The 19,649-nt window shown below is 38.5% G+C and overlaps 1 protein-coding gene across 4 annotated transcripts in view; it reads left to right on the plus strand.

The window, feature by feature from the left end:
• LOC105387567 (paired box protein Pax-6) overlaps positions 1–19,649 on the plus strand; it is a 45,291-nt gene that overhangs the window by 7,974 nt on the left and 17,668 nt on the right. For 2 of the 4 annotated variants that reach the window (XM_011558307.3, XM_011558308.3), the window contains exons 2-5: positions 627–850; positions 6,130–6,367; positions 10,528–10,720; positions 18,782–19,001. In XM_011558307.3, the coding sequence (XP_011556609.2) occupies positions 838–850; positions 6,130–6,367; positions 10,528–10,720; positions 18,782–19,001 (664 nt within the window). In that variant the 5' untranslated portion in view covers positions 627–837. The remainder of the gene's footprint in view (positions 1–626; positions 851–6,129; positions 6,368–10,527; positions 10,721–18,781; positions 19,002–19,649) is intronic. The other 2 variants (XM_048625437.1, XM_011558309.3) reach the window with 1 other exon arrangement.

Raw genomic sequence — 19,649 nt, forward strand, 5'->3', positions numbered from 1 at the left:
TTAAACAAATGGACCGATGGACTACCGTTCGGAGGCCCGCTCTATGGGTGGCACTGCCCTCACAATATCAGAGATTAATCTCTTCGGCGGCCCCTCAGAGATCATTATCGATCACGCAACTATTTCTAACATGCAACAATAGATGGCGCTTTCTTAAAATCCAGCAATATCATCCACCAATTAGCTGTAACCTCTACAGAGTCTTGATTGTAATTGATGATGCTATATTAGGGTCAGCCTTTTAGTGGTTCGTTCGTTGTCCGCTTTTATTCTTCATAGCGGTCCAAAGTTTTATAACAGGAGTTTATTAGGATTATTTTGTAGGGTATGTACTTATTTTACATTTAGCAGTTTTAAAAATAATGCATTATTTTATATTTCATAAAATGACCAAGTTCCTACCTATATTTTTTCAAGTTCGGGGGAAAATTCGTAGCATACTTTCATTTTCATACATTAGACATCAACGCGTAGCTTTATAAGTACCTATTCACTTTTAAAAACTAGCATTGCTTATGCCGCTTAGCTTAGATATTACTTAGAAACCTACCTATACACACTATGAAACAAATCCTATTTTTAAATTAATATGAACTTTAAAACTCACCCTGCATTTTCTTCCTTAGGCTCAAGCGGTCAAAGAGCAGCGACTGCGCAGAAGCGCCAGCGGGCACAGTTGCCGCGACGAGCGCGCTAGTTCTCGCCAGTGCCGGCGTGGCGCTGCACGGAGGGTGGGGGCGTCCGACGCCGGCGCCCGCGCACGCCGCCACCACGCTGGTGGGCGGGCTGGTGGCGCCGCCGCGGGAACCCACCACGGCGGCGGAGGCCTTCTGGAAGATGCCTCATAAAGGTGAGATTCAGCTCTAAGATACCATGTTTTGTTTCAAAAGATAAAAAATATTCAAGTATTTAAAAAAAAAGTTATGACCCCTTGATTCACCCAATTCGGCTTATTATATATACCTTTTTATAACACCAACCCTGTAGAACATACCTTTTTGGTCTTTTTATGACAGTAACTGATCTTTGCGAGATTTTGAGGTCAGTTCTTTTAGGACTGCGAGCTAGATGACCAAGGAATCAATTTAAGCGTAAGCTTGACTTAAGTGTGCCGTGCAGAACTGTCATTGGTTGAATTTTAGTTGAAGTCCTACACTTTTAATTGTGTTCCTCATTTACTTATATTTTACATCCAGCATATTAAAAAAAACTGCCAATGACATCGCTGCATGTCATATAGGTATTGAAGTCCTCCTTAACTTGATGTTCTCAGTTGTGAAAACCGCAGTACCTCATTATTGTATGCTGAGCAGTAGTGTGTCATTGTCAATATGTAGCCCATCTTAAGACCTAGACCGGAAGCAAAGTCCTAACTTCACCACTACAAAGCCTTCACAATACCTCGCCGGTAACTTATGAAAGTTGCTACCTTGTTAGCAGTTTGCTTCACGCTGGCTCAGAGTTACTTAGTTTCCGCTAAGATTCAGCTAAGTTTTCAATACCTTCGATTGGCAGTACCTACTTATCTAGTTTGTAGAGCTACTTTGTTTACCTTTGGATTAAAATAATAGGCATACACACTATGTGCTGAAGAACACTAGAATCTATGTAATTAGCGAGACGTGTGTAACATGTTATAGTTAAAAATAATAATTTACACCGAGGTAAATTGTAATAAAAATAAAGATTTCTTAGTTTCCACTCAATTGAAATAAAAATTCAAGCTTCACAGTTCACACTGATGAAGAATAATTTAAACCCATCAGTCCAACAAGACGGAAGTTAAATGAAAATAGTTGCTATTATTCCGTCTTAAGCCCTCATTTGCGTCTAGCTGCTTCCGTCGCAGACATGTTGCTAAACAGATCCAACTTAAGTCGCCAAGTTAACCAGCAACCGACCGGTGTAAACTCCAACTTAGACTGACTTTGCTTAGGTATAAGCCACGGCAAGTTTGCCCGCTAGCCCGCTCGGGCTTTTGATGAGCCAGATAGAGCTTGTAGGTGTAGCTTTATTATTCAAGATATTATATAACAGCTACTTGCATTTGCCTTTACGCGGAAAGTCTACGTTTATAAGCTAAGGCAGCGGTGAAATGGTAGTTGTTACGGATGGTAGGATTGCCTATATTGTTTTCATAGTAATCGGCTATCATACAACGTCTGATTTGAATAAGAAGCAAGCCATAAATTAAGTTAATGAGTTGTATAGCTAGCCACATACTTTACCTCACCAAATGTTAACTCCGACTTTTACGAGTTAACCAGATGCGTAAATAAGCCTGAAGTTTATCGAATAAAGCAATGCCCTCTCTGAGAGGCTAAAGTTTCGTAGGCACTGTGCCTAAAGTTGTATAGTCGTTAAAGTGTGACCTTCCAGACACGACTCGAAACGTTGCCATGGCAACCGTTCCCACTCCACCGTGAGCCGTCGGTGTGTATCAGTTAAGGAAAAAGACAACGCGGAAAAGAGGATCGAATGAAAAAAAAATAGTTCCCAATAGAAGAGGTTATAAAGTGACCAACAAAGTTTCTATGGAGAAGCAGCATTTTTTGTCGCGAATTTCCAAACAAAGGTAGTTTAGAATGACCCCCTTAGTCACTTGGCTTAGTACACCACTTTTGTAACACTTTGTCTGATAAGGTTTTAATTTATTGAACAGTTCTAAGTTGCCATACTTTAAAGCTTAGGTTTACTAGTTTATTAGGTAAAACAAGCCAATCACCAATGACCTATGCACTTACAGGAATGGAAATGGCTTAAGCAACTGAATAACCCTCGGTGTTCCTTGGCTTGGGCGAATCATAAAACATGATATTCACGACTTGGGCCAAGTTTGTGCAAGCCAAGCAAACGGACCGTGCCACACTTGTCACATTAGGCGCCAGACGGAGACAAATAGAGCGGAAAAACGGCCGTGCGAGCGAGACGGTCACACGGTATTTGTCACGACGTTGAAGATTTTGATAATTAAGGATTTGACTTTTTAATCTTTGATAAATTATATTTTTTTTATAAAAGTTTTTAAAGTACTTATAGTTAATTTACAGTGTGTTGAGTAATGCTCAAAATTGGCGACAGTTAAGTAAACAAGGCCAGAATGCTAAGTCTTCTAAATTCAAAAAGAGATAAAAACTAAAATCAAATCAAAGACCACGAAAAGAAGAAAGAAAAAGATATCCTTGACGCATGCGCGGGACTTTTTTTAGCGCATGTCCAAAAGGACGACTCGCTGACATTTATTTAATAAAGTAATGAAGTTTTTGAGAGGACAAAAGGAACTCTTGGAAAAGACTAGTGCTTAACTGTTTTGATCTTTCATTTCTTTTTGTAGTTTTATGAAAAAAACTTGAGACTTTTTTAAAAATAAAAATACTGTTATTGGTTATGGTGACGATAACTGGGATTGCTATTTTATTATGTTTAGATAATTAGGTAGGTATATCATAAAAATGTTATTAAAATGAAAAATTTTGCCACGTGAGTTTGGACACTAGAAAATTCCACAAAATGCATACCTAAAATATATTTTTCTAAACCTATCAATGGCTTCCAATTCTCTGACATGGCATTCAACAGTCGTTTGTCAATGGTTTCACGGCAGTGTGTGTTTTTTTTTCAATTCTTTTTTCAAACTAAAGTGCCAAGGGGCGTGGTTGCAGTTATTTGCAATAAATTATGTCAGAGCAAAACAAACGAGCGCTATCGTCGCGCGGAATGAATGGATCTGAATGTTACCGAAAAAAAGTTCGCATGTTTTATGCCGTTTTGTGTTTGTCGCTTCTGCTATTAGCTGTTGTTAATGTTTTCTTTTTTTCCAAATCATTGCAATCCTTAGAATTTTGTGGACTCAATAGAAAAAAATAACCTAAAAATTTGCGTTGATTTTGATGTCATGTTTATTTTACGAATTGAAATTCGAATAGAAACCATTCTCTTTGGATTACAACTTAATTTAAATGTTCCAAATTCAAAAATGCTTGCCATCACAAACAGGATTTACAAAATTCAAAATGGCGATTATCACCACAATTAAACTCTCCCCTATAGGTCTGATTCAAAAACAGATACAATAATAATAAGAAGGGTCTAATAAGGGGGGGTTTGTCTGTCTGTGTGTCACCTGGCGTGTTAGATGCACCCCTGTCATGTGCACACCCTTATATACTCAGCTATTATGTACTAGCGTTTGATTAATGGATTAACGTTTAACGGTCGCTTTTATTTCATGTCGGTACATATTTTTTATGTTTGATTATCAACAGAACAACGTGTAAGTAAAAAAAACCAAAGCATGATTTTCTTAGATGGAAATCTCCTTATCTTGCGTATTACTGAAAACACACGAGTGGTTTAAATCTGTGATCTATTAAATATGATAATTTCCACCATCGACCAAAACTATCGAAGTAATACCATAAAATTACTTGTAGGTACCTACTACTACCTACCGCATCACTAAGTAAAAAATATAATGATTTCACCAGCATCCACCGCCACTCTCGAACATCATTAATTGAGTCTCCTTTACCGCGGGCTGCATAAAAAAAGAACTACAACTACATCTGCGACCAACTTATAGCGTCGCGTCGCGCCCATAAAAGCGTGGATTAAAAATAAATCGCTCGAATAAATTGCACCTCTGAAATTAAAACGCCTCCCTCTGTATAGCACGCGTGGCGCGGGGCGGGGGCGGGGGCGCTATTGTCCATTGTTCTTTTAACAGCCGCGTGCTTGTTACCGCGTGCGGGAAGCGTTGGCGACGCCGACAGCCCAAAGGTTAGAGGGCCGTAATAATTAACGCCGCAAATTCTCGCACCTGTATTGTTCCGCGCGTCATTATACGCAAAAATCCAATCACTTTGAAGCTCAGTTCAGTTTTGCCTAATCCCTTTTTACGAAGACGTCGATGGAATCGGAAAAAGGTCGTCGGCATTCGCGTCACGCCCGCGCAGGGCCTGAGGCCGCAATACGAAAAAAAGGTCCAAAACAATAAAGTTCTTGTCCACCCCTAATCAAGACCTGCCCTAAATTCGCCCACAAATTGCATTCAATTGTTCACTTTTTACCACACAAAAGGGGTGTAAAAAAGAATTATCTGCCGGCCCGCTGGTTGGGCACATCTGATTCGATGTGACGCTCTATGGCTCTATGACGCATTGGATCGAAAATTTGGCGAGAAATTGATATTGCTTTTTAGCCCGCCAGAGACTAAACACAATATGCCGCCGCAAATATGACTATAGACTAATGTTAGGTTTCATGGGTTACAGAATTAACATTGACATTTAATAAAATGTGCTACGATTAATTTGTTGGTTCGCTGGAGGCAAAATATGCTTTAGTTTGGTCTGTGGATACAGAACTGAAATCAACATCCACGTGTCGTCGACTGTACGCGAGTTTTCAATACATTTCATGAACAATCAAGGATACCACAAAGCGACCACTTCAGTCGGTTATTTATTTTTAATCGCTTAAAAATTCCAAAAGCTTTCAGAAGAAAAGAGTTGTTTTTTACGAGGACGAAGCGAAAGGCACCAAAAATCGATATAACAAACAAAGCTACTTTGGGAGACCGAAAAAAAATTCGCATCCCTTTGTAAAAGAGATAATATGGAGGTATCGCTATATCTTAGAGATTAGATAAAAATTGAGGTTTTGTGGTTTTATGCCGCGAACCCTTTTTTGCAGGCTCATTTTTTAAGCGGATTAGTTTTAAACGGTTATTTTTTGCACTTATATCTTGAGTATGAACCTTCGTTCAAAGTAAAATAATAATGAAAGAGTATATAGGTATACTACATTTAAAAGAGCTAAAGCGAATAAATGAAATTCAGGATTTACATACGCATTTATAATATTATGTTAATATGAAATTTCGTATTGATAATACACGATCCTCGACATTTAAGTCGAAACGCACTTACAAAGTTAGTTAAAAGGTCTAAAGGCGCGCTATTAATAATTATATCCCTAGCCACCCATCACCTATCACCCTTCTTCAATCATCAATACCTATACTGTATTTTGTTGTTTGTGGATTTACCTTCTATGCCAAGAATGAAAAAAAAACACTATACAATCCCCCCAACCCGCCGTAGACCACTCCATCCAATACACCCACAGCCTTCGTTCCAGACGACCTGATGCACAGCGCGGCCATGGGCGGCGGGGGCCTGTTCGGCTGCTCCTCGGCCGGGCACAGCGGCATCAACCAGCTCGGCGGGGTCTATGTCAACGGCCGCCCCCTGCCGGACTCCACCAGGCAGAAGATCGTGGAGCTGGCGCACTCCGGCGCGCGCCCGTGCGACATCAGCCGCATCCTGCAGGTCTCCAACGGATGCGTGAGCAAGATCCTCGGCAGGTGAGTGCAGGCGCCTTCTTCAGCTACTAGCACTGACATTAGCAATTAGCATGAGTAATTCTCAAGCAGGTGATGTGTATCCAAGATCCTAGTTTTTGATCGGGGGGAAATCTTATCGGCACAGAGACACGATTTGGGTTTCTGACTTCTGTGTGTGTCTCTGATGCTAGGAATGTTGGAAGGGTTTTTGACTGTATGGATGCGGATTTTTTGTTTGATAGTGTCAATAGAGAATGCATATCTATATCTTTTAATTGAAAATGAAACATTATGATTATTTGTATTTGGTGAGTTTTATATTTAGCTGGCTTTGAATATAAACGAAGAATGTGTAAAATCGCACATAAAATGTTACATGATTGTATAAAAGAGTATTACGACAAAATTCCCGTGCAGCCATGACCATTGACTGAAGAAACCCTAAATAATCCAATTAACACATGTAAGAAACATCGAGCTCCAATGCCAACAATAGCGAGCACTATTACCGCGACATCGAATAATGAATTAAGTAAACCTCATTGTAGTATTGTCGCTTTAAAAATCGATTATTCAAAGACGTTTGAGGAAACGCCACGCGTTCCTAAATTGACGAAGTTCCCATAATACCGCCCAAGGCCCCGCACAATGGGTCACAATACGTGCGCCCTGGACACAATTCTTAATTTCAATGACTCAATCAATACAATAGTTTGACTTTACATTCCCATAGATGGCATTGTTTTTGGTTAGACGTGTTCCCTACAGGGCGTCTGAGAAATTGACATCTGTAGTTGTCGGGTGCTGCGGAAGCAATAGGGGCGGCTCTAATTTCGATGCTGCCATTGTTTGATCGCTTGATTTTATCTTGAGATCAGTGGATTTGTGACCCCGGGTGTAGGAACATGTTAGTGCTTATTGAAATGGGATTGCTCGGCGTAATCTAAATTGTTTTCGCTTCGATTTCTGCATGGCATTAGTGATACGATCTAAAGTAATGATGACTTTTAATTTGGATGGTGGCTACTTCATTTTGATTGTCTGAATATAATTAATATTGTATATTTTTAATAACACACCGTAGATGTGATTTTTGGTGCTCATATTTATGAAAGAAACAAGTATTAAAAATATACAAACGTAAATAACGTTGGCACTGTGGGACAAATAGGGAACAATCAAGTCAAAAGTCAATCCAAACAATAAAAAAATGCAAAAGACGTCAATCAAAGAAACTACTCCCATTTTAATAGACGGTATGCCTTTCAGGGCTGTCCCACGACCGCCCCTAAATAAAAATGAAAATAAAACATTATTTCTAGTAATTGGCGCCCCTACCGCGGCACTCGGCTTGACGCCACTTGAACAGTTCTTGTAGGAAGCTCGGTTGTGGCGCGGAACCCTAAAATATTGCCCTCTTCCCACATGTTGTTATTTTGCAATGTTTTGCTTGTTAAGGAAAACAAATTGGGCTGTGAGAATTTGTTTGACCGGTGAAATATCGGAGTTGTTGTTTCATCGATCGGTATATCAGGTGAATTTTTTCAACCCTTGATAGATTCAGAGAGTCCGATTAGTAACCTACTGAATTTTACTAATTAAAATCGATTAATTAGTTCTTACTTAATGTCATCTTAAATTATTGTAGATTACAATAAAGTTATACTTACTTCAACAAGTATACATAATACTACCATCAATAAAAGTTTTCTACTTATTTCTGCCCAGCGTTTTGGCCCCTTTCACGAGCTATCACTCGATCGGATCAGACGTCACGATGGGGCAAGTGCGTGAAAAGGCGGCCGTTCCCACATTCCCTCAGTATTTTTATCTTGCCAATTTGCTGGAGGGTCCCGCACTGTTCGGCAAAAAGGGCTAACGTCACAGGACTCCTAATTAAGGAGGGCCCCCGCTGTTACGCGCCTGTATTACCCTTTTGTAGTATATTGTCGCCGTGAGATGTTTAGTTGCACCTTTACCTTAGTCGCGATCTGGATCTTTATCGTTGGAAAACCGTTTATTTTAGGCTTTTAAATTAGTAGGTATTCATAAAATAAACATTGCCTGCATCAGTTAAATTTGTTTTGCTGTAAGTGCAACAAGGCATAGTAGCATGACAAACTTAATACTTCAACTTAGGCAAGTAAGTTTAAAAATACTTATTCCCAAAATCTCGGCTGCACAGTAGGCGCTCATCATTGATGGAAATGGGCGATCGCAGATTGTTTTTGAAGTGGTTATTCAGACGTAACTAAGTTTCGTCACCCCCGGGCCTCCGCTACAACAACGCACCTTTCCCCGAGGCTATTTTATATTGCATATAAACCAGATGATAATTTTGTTGCATTTTCCCCTCTGTTTGTAATGAGTATGTACATTTACTTAGCTACATAAGATAGAATAGATAGATAGAATACACTTTATTTGTACACCAAAACAGAATAATACAATTAACAAAATGTAACTATAAGAGGGGAGGTTGATTTAATTTATACATACATAGGTACATTAGTCAAACAAAATATTTTGTTAAATTTTAAATTACGAGCCAATAAAACAACTGCACAGTGTGCACGCTCGATTGTTTTTCCAGACATAGTCGCATCGTTTTTTGTGTGACGAAAAAAACAAAAAAGTGACGCTTAAATAAAAAACAAAACCCTCTCGTTCACCGGCGCTCGTCCAAAATAAACTGGCACTCAATTAAAACGCAATCTACACGCGCCGCGACAATAGGTGCGTTGGGAGTAGTTGCTGGAAATTCACGGAAATTGGCCGCGATCGCCCTTGGCGAAAACGTTTTAAAGCTGTTTTGTTCAAGTGAGATAAACCTTGAAAGTTCTGTTACATAATTTTATGTATTTTATGGTGGGGTTTTACATAGATTACACTAGACCATTCAAACTATTCGGCTCTTTGTACTACGGCTGGCCACTTAGTATGTATAATATTACCCATGTTAATAAGTACTTAAATTCTAACCCCCTTATTCATAGAAAAGTTACAAGACGTTTTAACTAATAAACTGTTTTGTCCCTCTCCGACAAAGAACAATTTGTTCTTTGACAGAGAGGGACAAAACAGTTTATTAGTTGAAACGTTCTGTAACTTCTCTATGAATAAGGGGGAAAATATTTAGATATGTAGCTATCTGAGTAGATAACAGAATTTTCCATTATGTACTTACCCATATAATATTGAAAATAAAGTACCTAACCTAAGTAATTACGCTTTTTAGCAGCAAAACGTAAAAAAGCATGCAAACGAAAGGAATTGTATTTTTTTATCGCGCACCTCTCAACGAGATTGCAATCTGCAAACTTTTTCCAATCCACTTCCGAACTATAAGAATGGGGCGCCTTCGGCTGTTATCGCAACAGCCTTGTAATGATACTTGAATGACAATGGCTAAGCAAACACAAATACGAGAATTACTGACAGATGACGATCGAAATATTCGATTTTCGAATCGGTCGTTCGCTTTGGGGAGACATTTGGCGATGGCAGACGTTACGCGGTCGCTGAATAAATAGATTAACTTGTAACAGAATTTATGTTTACACGCTTTACAATCATTTACTTGTAATTTGTAACGGTTGTTTTGGATCTGTTGTTTTTTATACTTTTAGAAGTTTAGCATTAGTTATACCTACTATAACATTTAACGCATGGCGTAGGTATGAATCTTCCAATATTGGCGTGCAAGACGCCTGGCTAAGGTACAGAATGCCAAGTGTTGCCGGCATGGAACAGTATCGATCAAAGGCACAATGGGCCGATGTTCGAGTGGCGACATCCTGAACTCCTCACAATAGATAATCTAGCCACTAGAGTCGTAGTGGGTAACATATGTAATTTTATTTTAATCGCTTTGAAGGAGTTTTTAGGTGCAGCTGGTGGGTTTGATAATGAATCGAAGAATTTATAAGATGAGCACCTTATTATAAGGCAAAGGCTTATGAAAGCAACCTTGCAAATTGTAATAAAGTATTAACAAAAATAACTGAAAGTCTGAGACACGTTAAAACAACGAACACCGTTTTATTAAATAACATGCACCTCTTTAACACGCACAGTGGGCACGATCATTTATTTCTAGACATACTAACACGGGACCTTGGAGCATAAACTGTATAACCAAATACGCTTACACCGCATTCCGTCATCCAAACTAAGTTCAGCTTTGCACACAGATATTACGAGACGGGGTCTATCAAGCCTCGCGCCATCGGGGGCTCCAAGCCGCGGGTCGCCACCACGCCCGTGGTCTCCAAGATCGCTGACTACAAGAGGGAGTGCCCGTCCATCTTCGCCTGGGAGATCAGGGATCGCCTGCTGAGTGAGAACGTCTGCAATAATGATAATATTCCTAGTGTGAGTACCGCTAATTTTTATTTTATACACTAATGCTTACATGTCACTTTTGAAATGAAGGACAGATTGGGCGGCGCGGCCAAGTTTATGAGGTGAACAACTTTGAATGTTATAGGTAAATTTCGCGCTGGTGTTTTTTCTTAAGGTCAAGAGATATCTGCCCGTTTTTTTGTTTAACTCAGTTTATACTTAGGAATTGACAGTGTGATTGTAAACGTCAAAACATTTCTAAAAAATATTGAGTTCCAAAACATATGCTAGGAGTGCCCATTGTGTGGCCGTCAAAGCATTGGACAAAATCCCTACGACATATTCCAAGTTAATCCAATTTTGCGATATTAAAATTTCTAATTCAAACAAGGTTTTTGTAAGTGCCATATGTTTCGGTCTTGACACGGGTCCATTGTCCAAAATTAGGGTCTTTTCAAGATGGACCCGACTCAGTTATTCAACAAGAGAGTCCATTCTGCAAACATTATTGATGATAGCCTTTAATATTTTATGTTAGGATTTCTGATCAGTAGTTTTTTTCAGTTTTATTACACTTCTTTTTAATAATGTTCAAAATGATGTCTATTATGTTTTTATTAGTTTATCAAATTTATGTTCATCTGCCAATTTACTACTTAAATTATGATTGACTTAGTGTGGTGTGAGATGTGATTATTATGAATTTTAATTTATACAAATATATTTATTATTAAAGGTATCGTTTTATCAAGGAATCCTAAAAACCAGACTACAAATTTAGCTCATATCGTATTCTTTCCCAGCTTTCAATTACCCAACACCTTAACTAAACATACGTGTAAGTTAACCGCAACATCCTATCCCACAGACAAAAAAAAACGCCTATGAAAAATATCACGCACAAGATTATAAATAAAGCTGTACTCGAGTTGACGCGGCCAGTAATCGCAGCCGACATTTTCACAAAGCATTATATCCACCCGACATCTGCCCGGCCAATATGCGATGGCAAAAAATGTCAATAGCAACTACAAAATTGTGAAATTCCATTGACTGTCGGGCCAATTTTTCTGTTAATAATGTCACAACTTATTGATGATGTTTCGACCATCGTGCGCGATTATGTAAACACTTGGTCGCACAATAGATCACGCTGGGTCACATCAAAAAAAAGTTTTTGTGCCTTCTGAGTGTTTTCTGTGTTGGTTTGTAAAGCTGGTTCTGTTTGTTGAATGAGTTGGTATCAGAATACAATGTTGTATCTACTTATTTACATTTCTATAACTACTTCATCTAGCTTTTTATCAACATTTATAATTAAAAAGAGAAAGAGCCTGACTGAAGTTTTCAAACAATACTATTTAATCAACACTCCCACAGCCTCAACAAATAACATTAACACAATGTAGATACGCAAAGGTTACTTTCAACAAGGAAAAGCCAATCAATAATTTCAGCCAGCGAGAGCCTCACACATACACACCCCACTTCGACTAACGAGTGGGACGAAAATTTCATCGTCGACGAAAGCACCAGAGAAGATTCGGCGCCAAAGGGGCTATTTTTATGACTGTCATACCTACGCATTCGGCCCACTGGGCACGACGCCCGAGAGCGAAACAAACGTATATTTTTACACGTGTGTTAAAAAGGGACAAATATACACGGTGCGTTGCGTCTGCCACTCATAACGGTCGAATGGGCGTGATGTTTCTTACCGACTGGAAGCGGACAAAAATACGAGGAACAATCACTGGCGCGGATCAAAACGGCGCAAGTGACGCCGCCGCCGCCCGCAAAACTACCAATGTGCTAACTTGCCTAGCTCTAGGTTACCTAGAGCTGGTTTGATGTAAAGTCTATCCTTTTATCTCGGATACTAAATCGTCAAGTCCAAATATCAAGGTGAATAAAAGCTAGTAAGTATTCATATTTCACTACTAGAAATTTGCGCTTGTTAATTTAAAGAATAGGTACTTTAGGGCTATAGGGTATATTTTTTAGTTGCTTGTATTTAAATATTCAACTTATAGGACTAAGTGAACCTCAAATAATAATGTGTATAGTCATAAATATAATTAATTATCTCTTCGTAGATAAATAATACATACTTATAGAAATATCCCTAACGATACTCTACTTAACTAAAGCTGAAAACCTCAACTTCAATGAACGTAGCGCAAAGCTCAAAAACGCACTTACGCCATTTCTCTTTTATAGATATCTTCATACAATTCCGCTTGGGGGCACCCCGTTTACGCGTGAATGCACAGACGTTCTGCCGTCTCGCTCCCACTTGTTATGAAATAATATAAAGATCGGCATTCCGGTGTATTGCTGACCTTGTCACCGGGATTAATGTCAGTTGTCTGTGGAGGCACAGGAACTGTCGATTTATGCCTGTAGAGATGGCTATTGCTGAACCTAGGTACATATAGATAAATACAGATATACACATAAAGTATATATACGTTTTCTTTCGTTTAGCTTCTTAATGTATAATTTATCGAAATACCTATAGATCTACCTCTAGGTAGGGCGCTTTGGACTTGTATCTAGGTTTCTGATCTAGAATTTTATTAATTTAAAGGTATTTACTTGACAAGATACTCGTACGTAAGTTTATATAAACAAAAATACGATAGTAATTAACAACGATAATTATACCTACCATCCGTTAAACAACGAACAGAGTGCTTGTAAAAAAAACAAAAAGCCTTAACCTTTGCGGAACGTCAACGAACGAATCTGAAACTCTTTAACTTGTGAAGTATTCGCCGTCTCATTTGACTTTCATGAGCCAAGTTCCGCACAGTGCTCCGACAGGCTTCGCTTGTGGACTACACTGTAGATACCTATGTTAAATAGCTTAGCGATGTTTTTCAAACTTTCTCTCTTGCTTTTTAATAGCAATAGTATTAAATTTTTAGTTAAACTTAGAGTTTTGGTCACATTTTCAGACTGCTCTGTTCTTGTTTCCAGTCGAAAAATATTTTAATCTTTGGACTCACGACCAAAATCTAAATCTCACGCCCAGTTAAACTTCCATCACTTTCTCGTAACGAGGAATGTTGGACAGTTGTCACCCGACACCGCCAAAAACGTTGGCTACCGACACGCAGTTTGGAGGCTTCGTGTAACACTGCCTTATGTAGCTGGTTTCGTTTTCATGTTACACGCGCAATGGTATTTTGTTACTAAACTTTTAGCTGGCACAATATGGGGCTAAGCGGGGAATTAACTATGTGACAGTTTTCGACCGGTCGGTTATTTCGGCGTTTTAGGGTGGTTTTCTATTATTAATAAAAACTAACTTTGTGTTAACTGTACAAAAGCTACCCAACTTCATACAGTGCTTTTGTTTCTCGTATTGCAGGTTACAAGCCAGCTTATATGAATCTCGGTTGATCTAGAAAAATCCAATCTCAATGTTAAACGCCGACAACAATTTAACAGCCATAATGAACCCTCTCCAAGCTTCATAAGCACAAACTATGCAATCTCGACGCCCCAAGAGAATTGCAAAAAACTCCCCCGGCCTGAGGCTGGCTCACCCCAACGCGAAACCGCTTTCACCACCATCGTCCCAGGGGTCTCCGTGGGTTAAGCGCGTACGTTAAAATGTTTATAGATAATACCAAAGTAGGTAATAGTAATTCTAAGCGGGAATTGAGCGCAACCCCTGTCGGGGCGACTGGCGGAATTTGTATTCATCTTAATGGCTTTTGTCCGGATATCTTGTATCGGTTTGATGTTGAATAGGCTCGGAAAAGATGGAGAGGTATAGGTTAATAGCGATGAGGATTTTCATTCAGCGGCTCTCGAGTTTTTGTGCGTTTTCATTGGGTGGGGTGGCGTGAGTGGTATGACCGTTAGGTTTGTTAGGTACTTACGTTTTGACATAATATACTTAAGAACAATTCTATTACCAATATTTAAAAAAATATTTTATCAGTTCCGAAATATCTTATCAACAAAAAACAAATCGATAATAACGAAACTGACAAAACAGCTCAACCACGTAAACGGTCATCGTTTTTCTTTTTTACTAGACCACCAGCATCGCATCGGCGCATCTCTAACGCTATCCCTATCGCTGGCTAGATGATCTATGGCCATGTCCGAGCTAATGAGGTGCGCGCGCTTCTCCAGTGACACCTGTCAACTGTCAACTTGGAAATAGAACGCCCGCGATCCCGGTATGATGTATGGGACGTGAGAGAATGTGACGCGTGCGAAAAGTTTTGTGTTTCGTTACTTTGTGTTGATGTTAGGTTTAATTAGTTTTGTAATTGTGTAGGTTATATCGCAAGGTAAATTATGTTTTAAATCCAAAATGTTTTTAAACGAATATAATAACACTTAAAGACAAAGACTTAATAGGTATTCCTATGGAGTAATTAAACTTTCTAAATATATCACCTCATACCTAGCAATTTATATTTAGGTACTTATATTATCTTTATTAGCAACGAAAATCGCCTAACAGTTCAACTTAGATCGGCAAATATTTCAATAAATTCTCTAATATTTCAAAACTGATTATGAATTAAGCCGCCAAACGCTGAAAAGACCCAAATACCTCGAATTTGAGCCAAGTCGAGCCTAAAATCTGGCTACTACACTACCGAACAAGGTGGTAACTCTACACCAGTGTCACGATTTCAGCTACGTGTTTGTTCAACCATGGTGAACGCACGAGACAAGACAAGGCGAACGAAACCCGACTCTGGCATGCTTTATGGAAAACATTATTTTGTTATTAATAATTTAAACTTACGCATTTTTGATCTGAGAAGTTAATGTAAAAAAATTATTGATCGGCTAAATTATTTTATGTCTAGAGATTAATGCGAATTGAAGCACTGTGTTTATGTATAGCTTGTAGTATTTCAGACAACTAGGTAGGTACCGTTATACCTTTTAAATTGTATACTTACGTTAAATTTTTTTCATGGCTTAGTAAGATATTTACAAAATACCAAAGCAAAATCCTAATCCTAAAATTGCTCTCCTAAAATCCTTTTACATCTACCGTTGTCGGAAACTATTTAAACTAAAAAGTTTTTTATAAGCCCCTTATAAAGCCCCCTTTACACTGTACGCAGGCGGCACCGAACTGCCGAAACTTTTAGGCCTCTCACACACATCACTGATCACTAATTCGAGATGCGCCAGTGTAAAAAGGCCTAAGTATCGCACGCAGAGTTTGTAAGGCACAAAAGTTTGAGGATAAAACTTTGTTGCGTGGAATAAAGAGGGTAGTTCATTTCCAACCTAGCCAGGTAATGTGTTAGAGTTTTGTGTTTATGACAAGAATATCCTAAAAATACCTAGACTCGACTTGCTATCGACGAATCAAAATGAAACATTTAGGATGTAGATAGGTATTGTTAATACCTACTTACTTCAAAATAAAGTTTCTGAGTTATAAGTAAGTATTCATAAACCCAGGTACAGTCTGGTAAAAACAACTTGATAATTACTAACTATAGGTATATAATTCTTTAATAAGCTTTAACTATTAGCTAAACAAATTGATCGATACATTTTTAATTATATCACAAATAAATCTATTTAAAAAAAATACAGCTGCGTGTGCACTCTTGCGTTTAATATAAAACGGTCTTATTTCGGGAGATCCTCCGATAGTGACAACTGGGTCAATATTTAATTGATCCTATAACTTATCTATTAAACTAATAAAAACAGTCCAGAAAAAGTATACTAAATGGATAGATTGCAATATAATGTTATTATTAATATGTATGTAGTTATTCTAACCTAGAGCATAGACTAACCTAGAGTAAATTTGTAGGGCTACAGTAGGTAAGGTGTAGGTACACTTAACTACACAAACATCGTACATCAATGATAAACAAACGAGTGTAACTCCAAAATTTCATTACAAATGCATGAATATTGAACAAAACCCTTTCAAAATTCGAATAGAACGTGTACACAGCTCTTAATCTTGTCTATCTGATTGGCTGGCGAGCTGTCACGAGCAGCGTTCCTTTTTTAAATGCCTCTCTCCCATTGGTTAACGTAACCCGAAATGTTTTTGGCGTTAAGAATAGATGGTTTTTATCTGATCGGGAAAGGATTTAAATTTAGTAATTGGTTTTATACTGATTAGTTTTTTATACGATGTGCAGCCAGTATGAAATTGATTTTGAGTATGACATTTCACTTTGATACGAGTATGTGTATGTATTTACAAGTGTTTAAACAGGTTTTTGGAAGAGTAATTCGGTAGTCTAGTGTCTCTAACAATCTCTCACGGTCATTATCAATTTTTTATTGAAAAATCCACCAGGGGACCTCACATATACCAGTTCTGCTAAATGTGCTAATAATAATACTTATTTTTGTTAATTTGACCAACATAATATTATAACGTAAGTATTTAGATATGCATATATTTTATTAGTTAATTATCTTCTTTAGACAAAAAATATTATTTTAACGTCAAATGAAAAAGTGTTGTGAATAATCTGCCCGTAGCCCGTACCGTTACAGTCATATCGGAAATAGTCCAAATAGATTGATATCGCTAAAAGGCAATTTAACAGTATCAGGTAAGTGTACAAAATGGTAGCAACGCCGCGCCGGCCGTCTGTCGATAATCTTCCATTAGTGGTGCCGGATTAATTCCAACATTTAACACCACTTTACTATCAGTTTTGAATTTCGCATATTGCGATCGCACTTCGGTTCGTATTTAAAACAATAGTAAGGCTCGGAGGTATATTTTGTTATTACTGTTGCTAAAAGTACATATATATAGTGTCATTTTATCTGTGAACTTTTCTAAGGCACGCATCCTGTATACAACACCTCCTTAACTAATATTACCTAAGGAGACCTGAAATGTATTTATTTATGTAGGTAGGTGTATAATGTATATTGTGTGTGTGTGTGTGTGTATATTTTTATTACCTAGGTAGGCAGGTATTAGTAATTATTAGGTATTTTGTGCAATAAACAATTCAATAATAATAACAGATTCTGAAAAATTTACAAGCTAAAATATTCACAGAGCACATTCGTAGTTTTACGCTCCCACTTCCAAGATATTTCCCGCCTTGTCATAGGGTAAAATACATTTTCTCAGTTGCCACTGGCAACAAGGGAACTGATAATATGGAGGGCTGGCCCCAAGGATGGGTCTACCTACATAAGGCTATACATATTTTGCGCCGAACTGGCTAGAAGAGTATTTGTATGTGTTGGAAATTGGGGCCTTCCGAATTGCGCCCGTGGAATGCATTTTTATTTAATGAAGGATCTGATCAGTCAGTAAAAATATATAAGTATACAAATTGTTGATAAATATAAATTAAATCAGGTTCATTTGTTTAGCGTGGGTCTGCCTCAAGCATGTGTTACATACATGAGAGTCAATAGGCCTAATTTGACTTGGATTCCATACCTATCCGTATGGTGCCTCTTACAAAAGGTATGTGATTAATTAAATAAAAGTTACTTGCATATTTTTTTGTGCACTATTTGCAGGTAATTATACCTACAACTGTAAGGTCTGTAAGCCACGTTTTCCAAGGTACATTCAGGAAGCAGCCGAGTTTTTTACGCATGCGTGGTTTTCGGGTGAAAGTAGGTAGATATTGAGGTTTTTAGGCCCGCGGTAGGTGGGGTGGAAACGTAAGGGTGGGGGCGCCCTAATCCATGCCCCTTTGACGGCTACGATTGGAATTTTAGTGTTCATATTAGATTTTAAATTACACGTGTTGAGAGGTAATTGGGGTCCCAACTCGTTTCGTATTAGATAGTTTTAATGGGCTGCTAACTGGCAGGTAATGGGATTTGGGCTAGTGAGTGGGAAAAGTGTTGAGATTAGATAAGTCAGCCACTTTAATTTGTATTTAATGTTACATTACCTGATAGCCATTCAAAAGTGTTGAGCCATAAAAATATTGTTGACTATTCAGCGTCTTCTACACACTCTACCAGACGAAACTTAACTCTATATACCTGTACCACAAGACACTGCCATTACTACAAACATTCTCAACCCTCATTCTTCCTCATTCAAATAAGATCACCAACCTAACCAACCCTTCCTCGCAGGTGTCCTCAATAAACCGGGTACTCCGGAACCTGGCATCCCAGAAGGAGCAAGCGGCATCAGCCCAGAACGACAGCGTGTATGAGAAGCTGAGGATGTTCAACGGCCAGGCCGCCACTGGCTGGTGGTACCCCGGCCTGCCCGCCCCCGCGGCCCCCGCCATCCCCGCGCCCCTGCCCCCGCAGGTCCAGCGGGCTGGCTCGGCCGACGACCATAAAAGAGGTTAGTGTTTAAAGATACTTTTTCTTTAATTTTTTTCTTTGTGCCAGAGTTAGGTTATCAGTGTAAAAAAACTTGAACAAACTTAAGTAAGTATCTGATTGGCATTTCAAATCTAAACTAAGTACCTAAATAATTAGCAGCCGTTATTTTTTAATCTAGGTAGCTTTACTAGAATCTTCTTCTAAAAGTATCTGTTCATCGTAATTCTTATTAGATTCAAACACGTTACCGTTTTAAGACGTCAAACACCAAAATGGTACCAAGTTATACGGATCAAATACGTACGTCTAATACACTTTTGACGCGTCTACACGAGAGTGCCTATATCACCTTGTCAGCGACGTCTCATATGCGAGGCCACATAGAGGAATGTACAAAGAAATAGTGTTGGAAATAGTGGGGTGTCTCTGCGATAGTCTTTTTCCATTTTTCTTTGACGTAGCGTCGTCGTGACCCCGCACTCAGTCGTCAGCGGGGTTTATGAACCTTAGCATTGGGTTTGGACCTTGTTGGTTATTTGTTACATATATTTTTGTGTTTAAAAATACTTTATAGATAAAAACAAACGTTAGTTAACCTCTAAATTCAGTCTAATATTTCGATTATTTAAATACTTATATTTTTTTTAAATTTTCCATCAATATGGTT

The sequence above is a fragment of the Plutella xylostella genome, chromosome 14 (assembly GCF_932276165.1).
Source record: "Plutella xylostella chromosome 14, ilPluXylo3.1, whole genome shotgun sequence".
Taxonomy (NCBI): domain Eukaryota; kingdom Metazoa; phylum Arthropoda; class Insecta; order Lepidoptera; family Plutellidae; genus Plutella; species Plutella xylostella.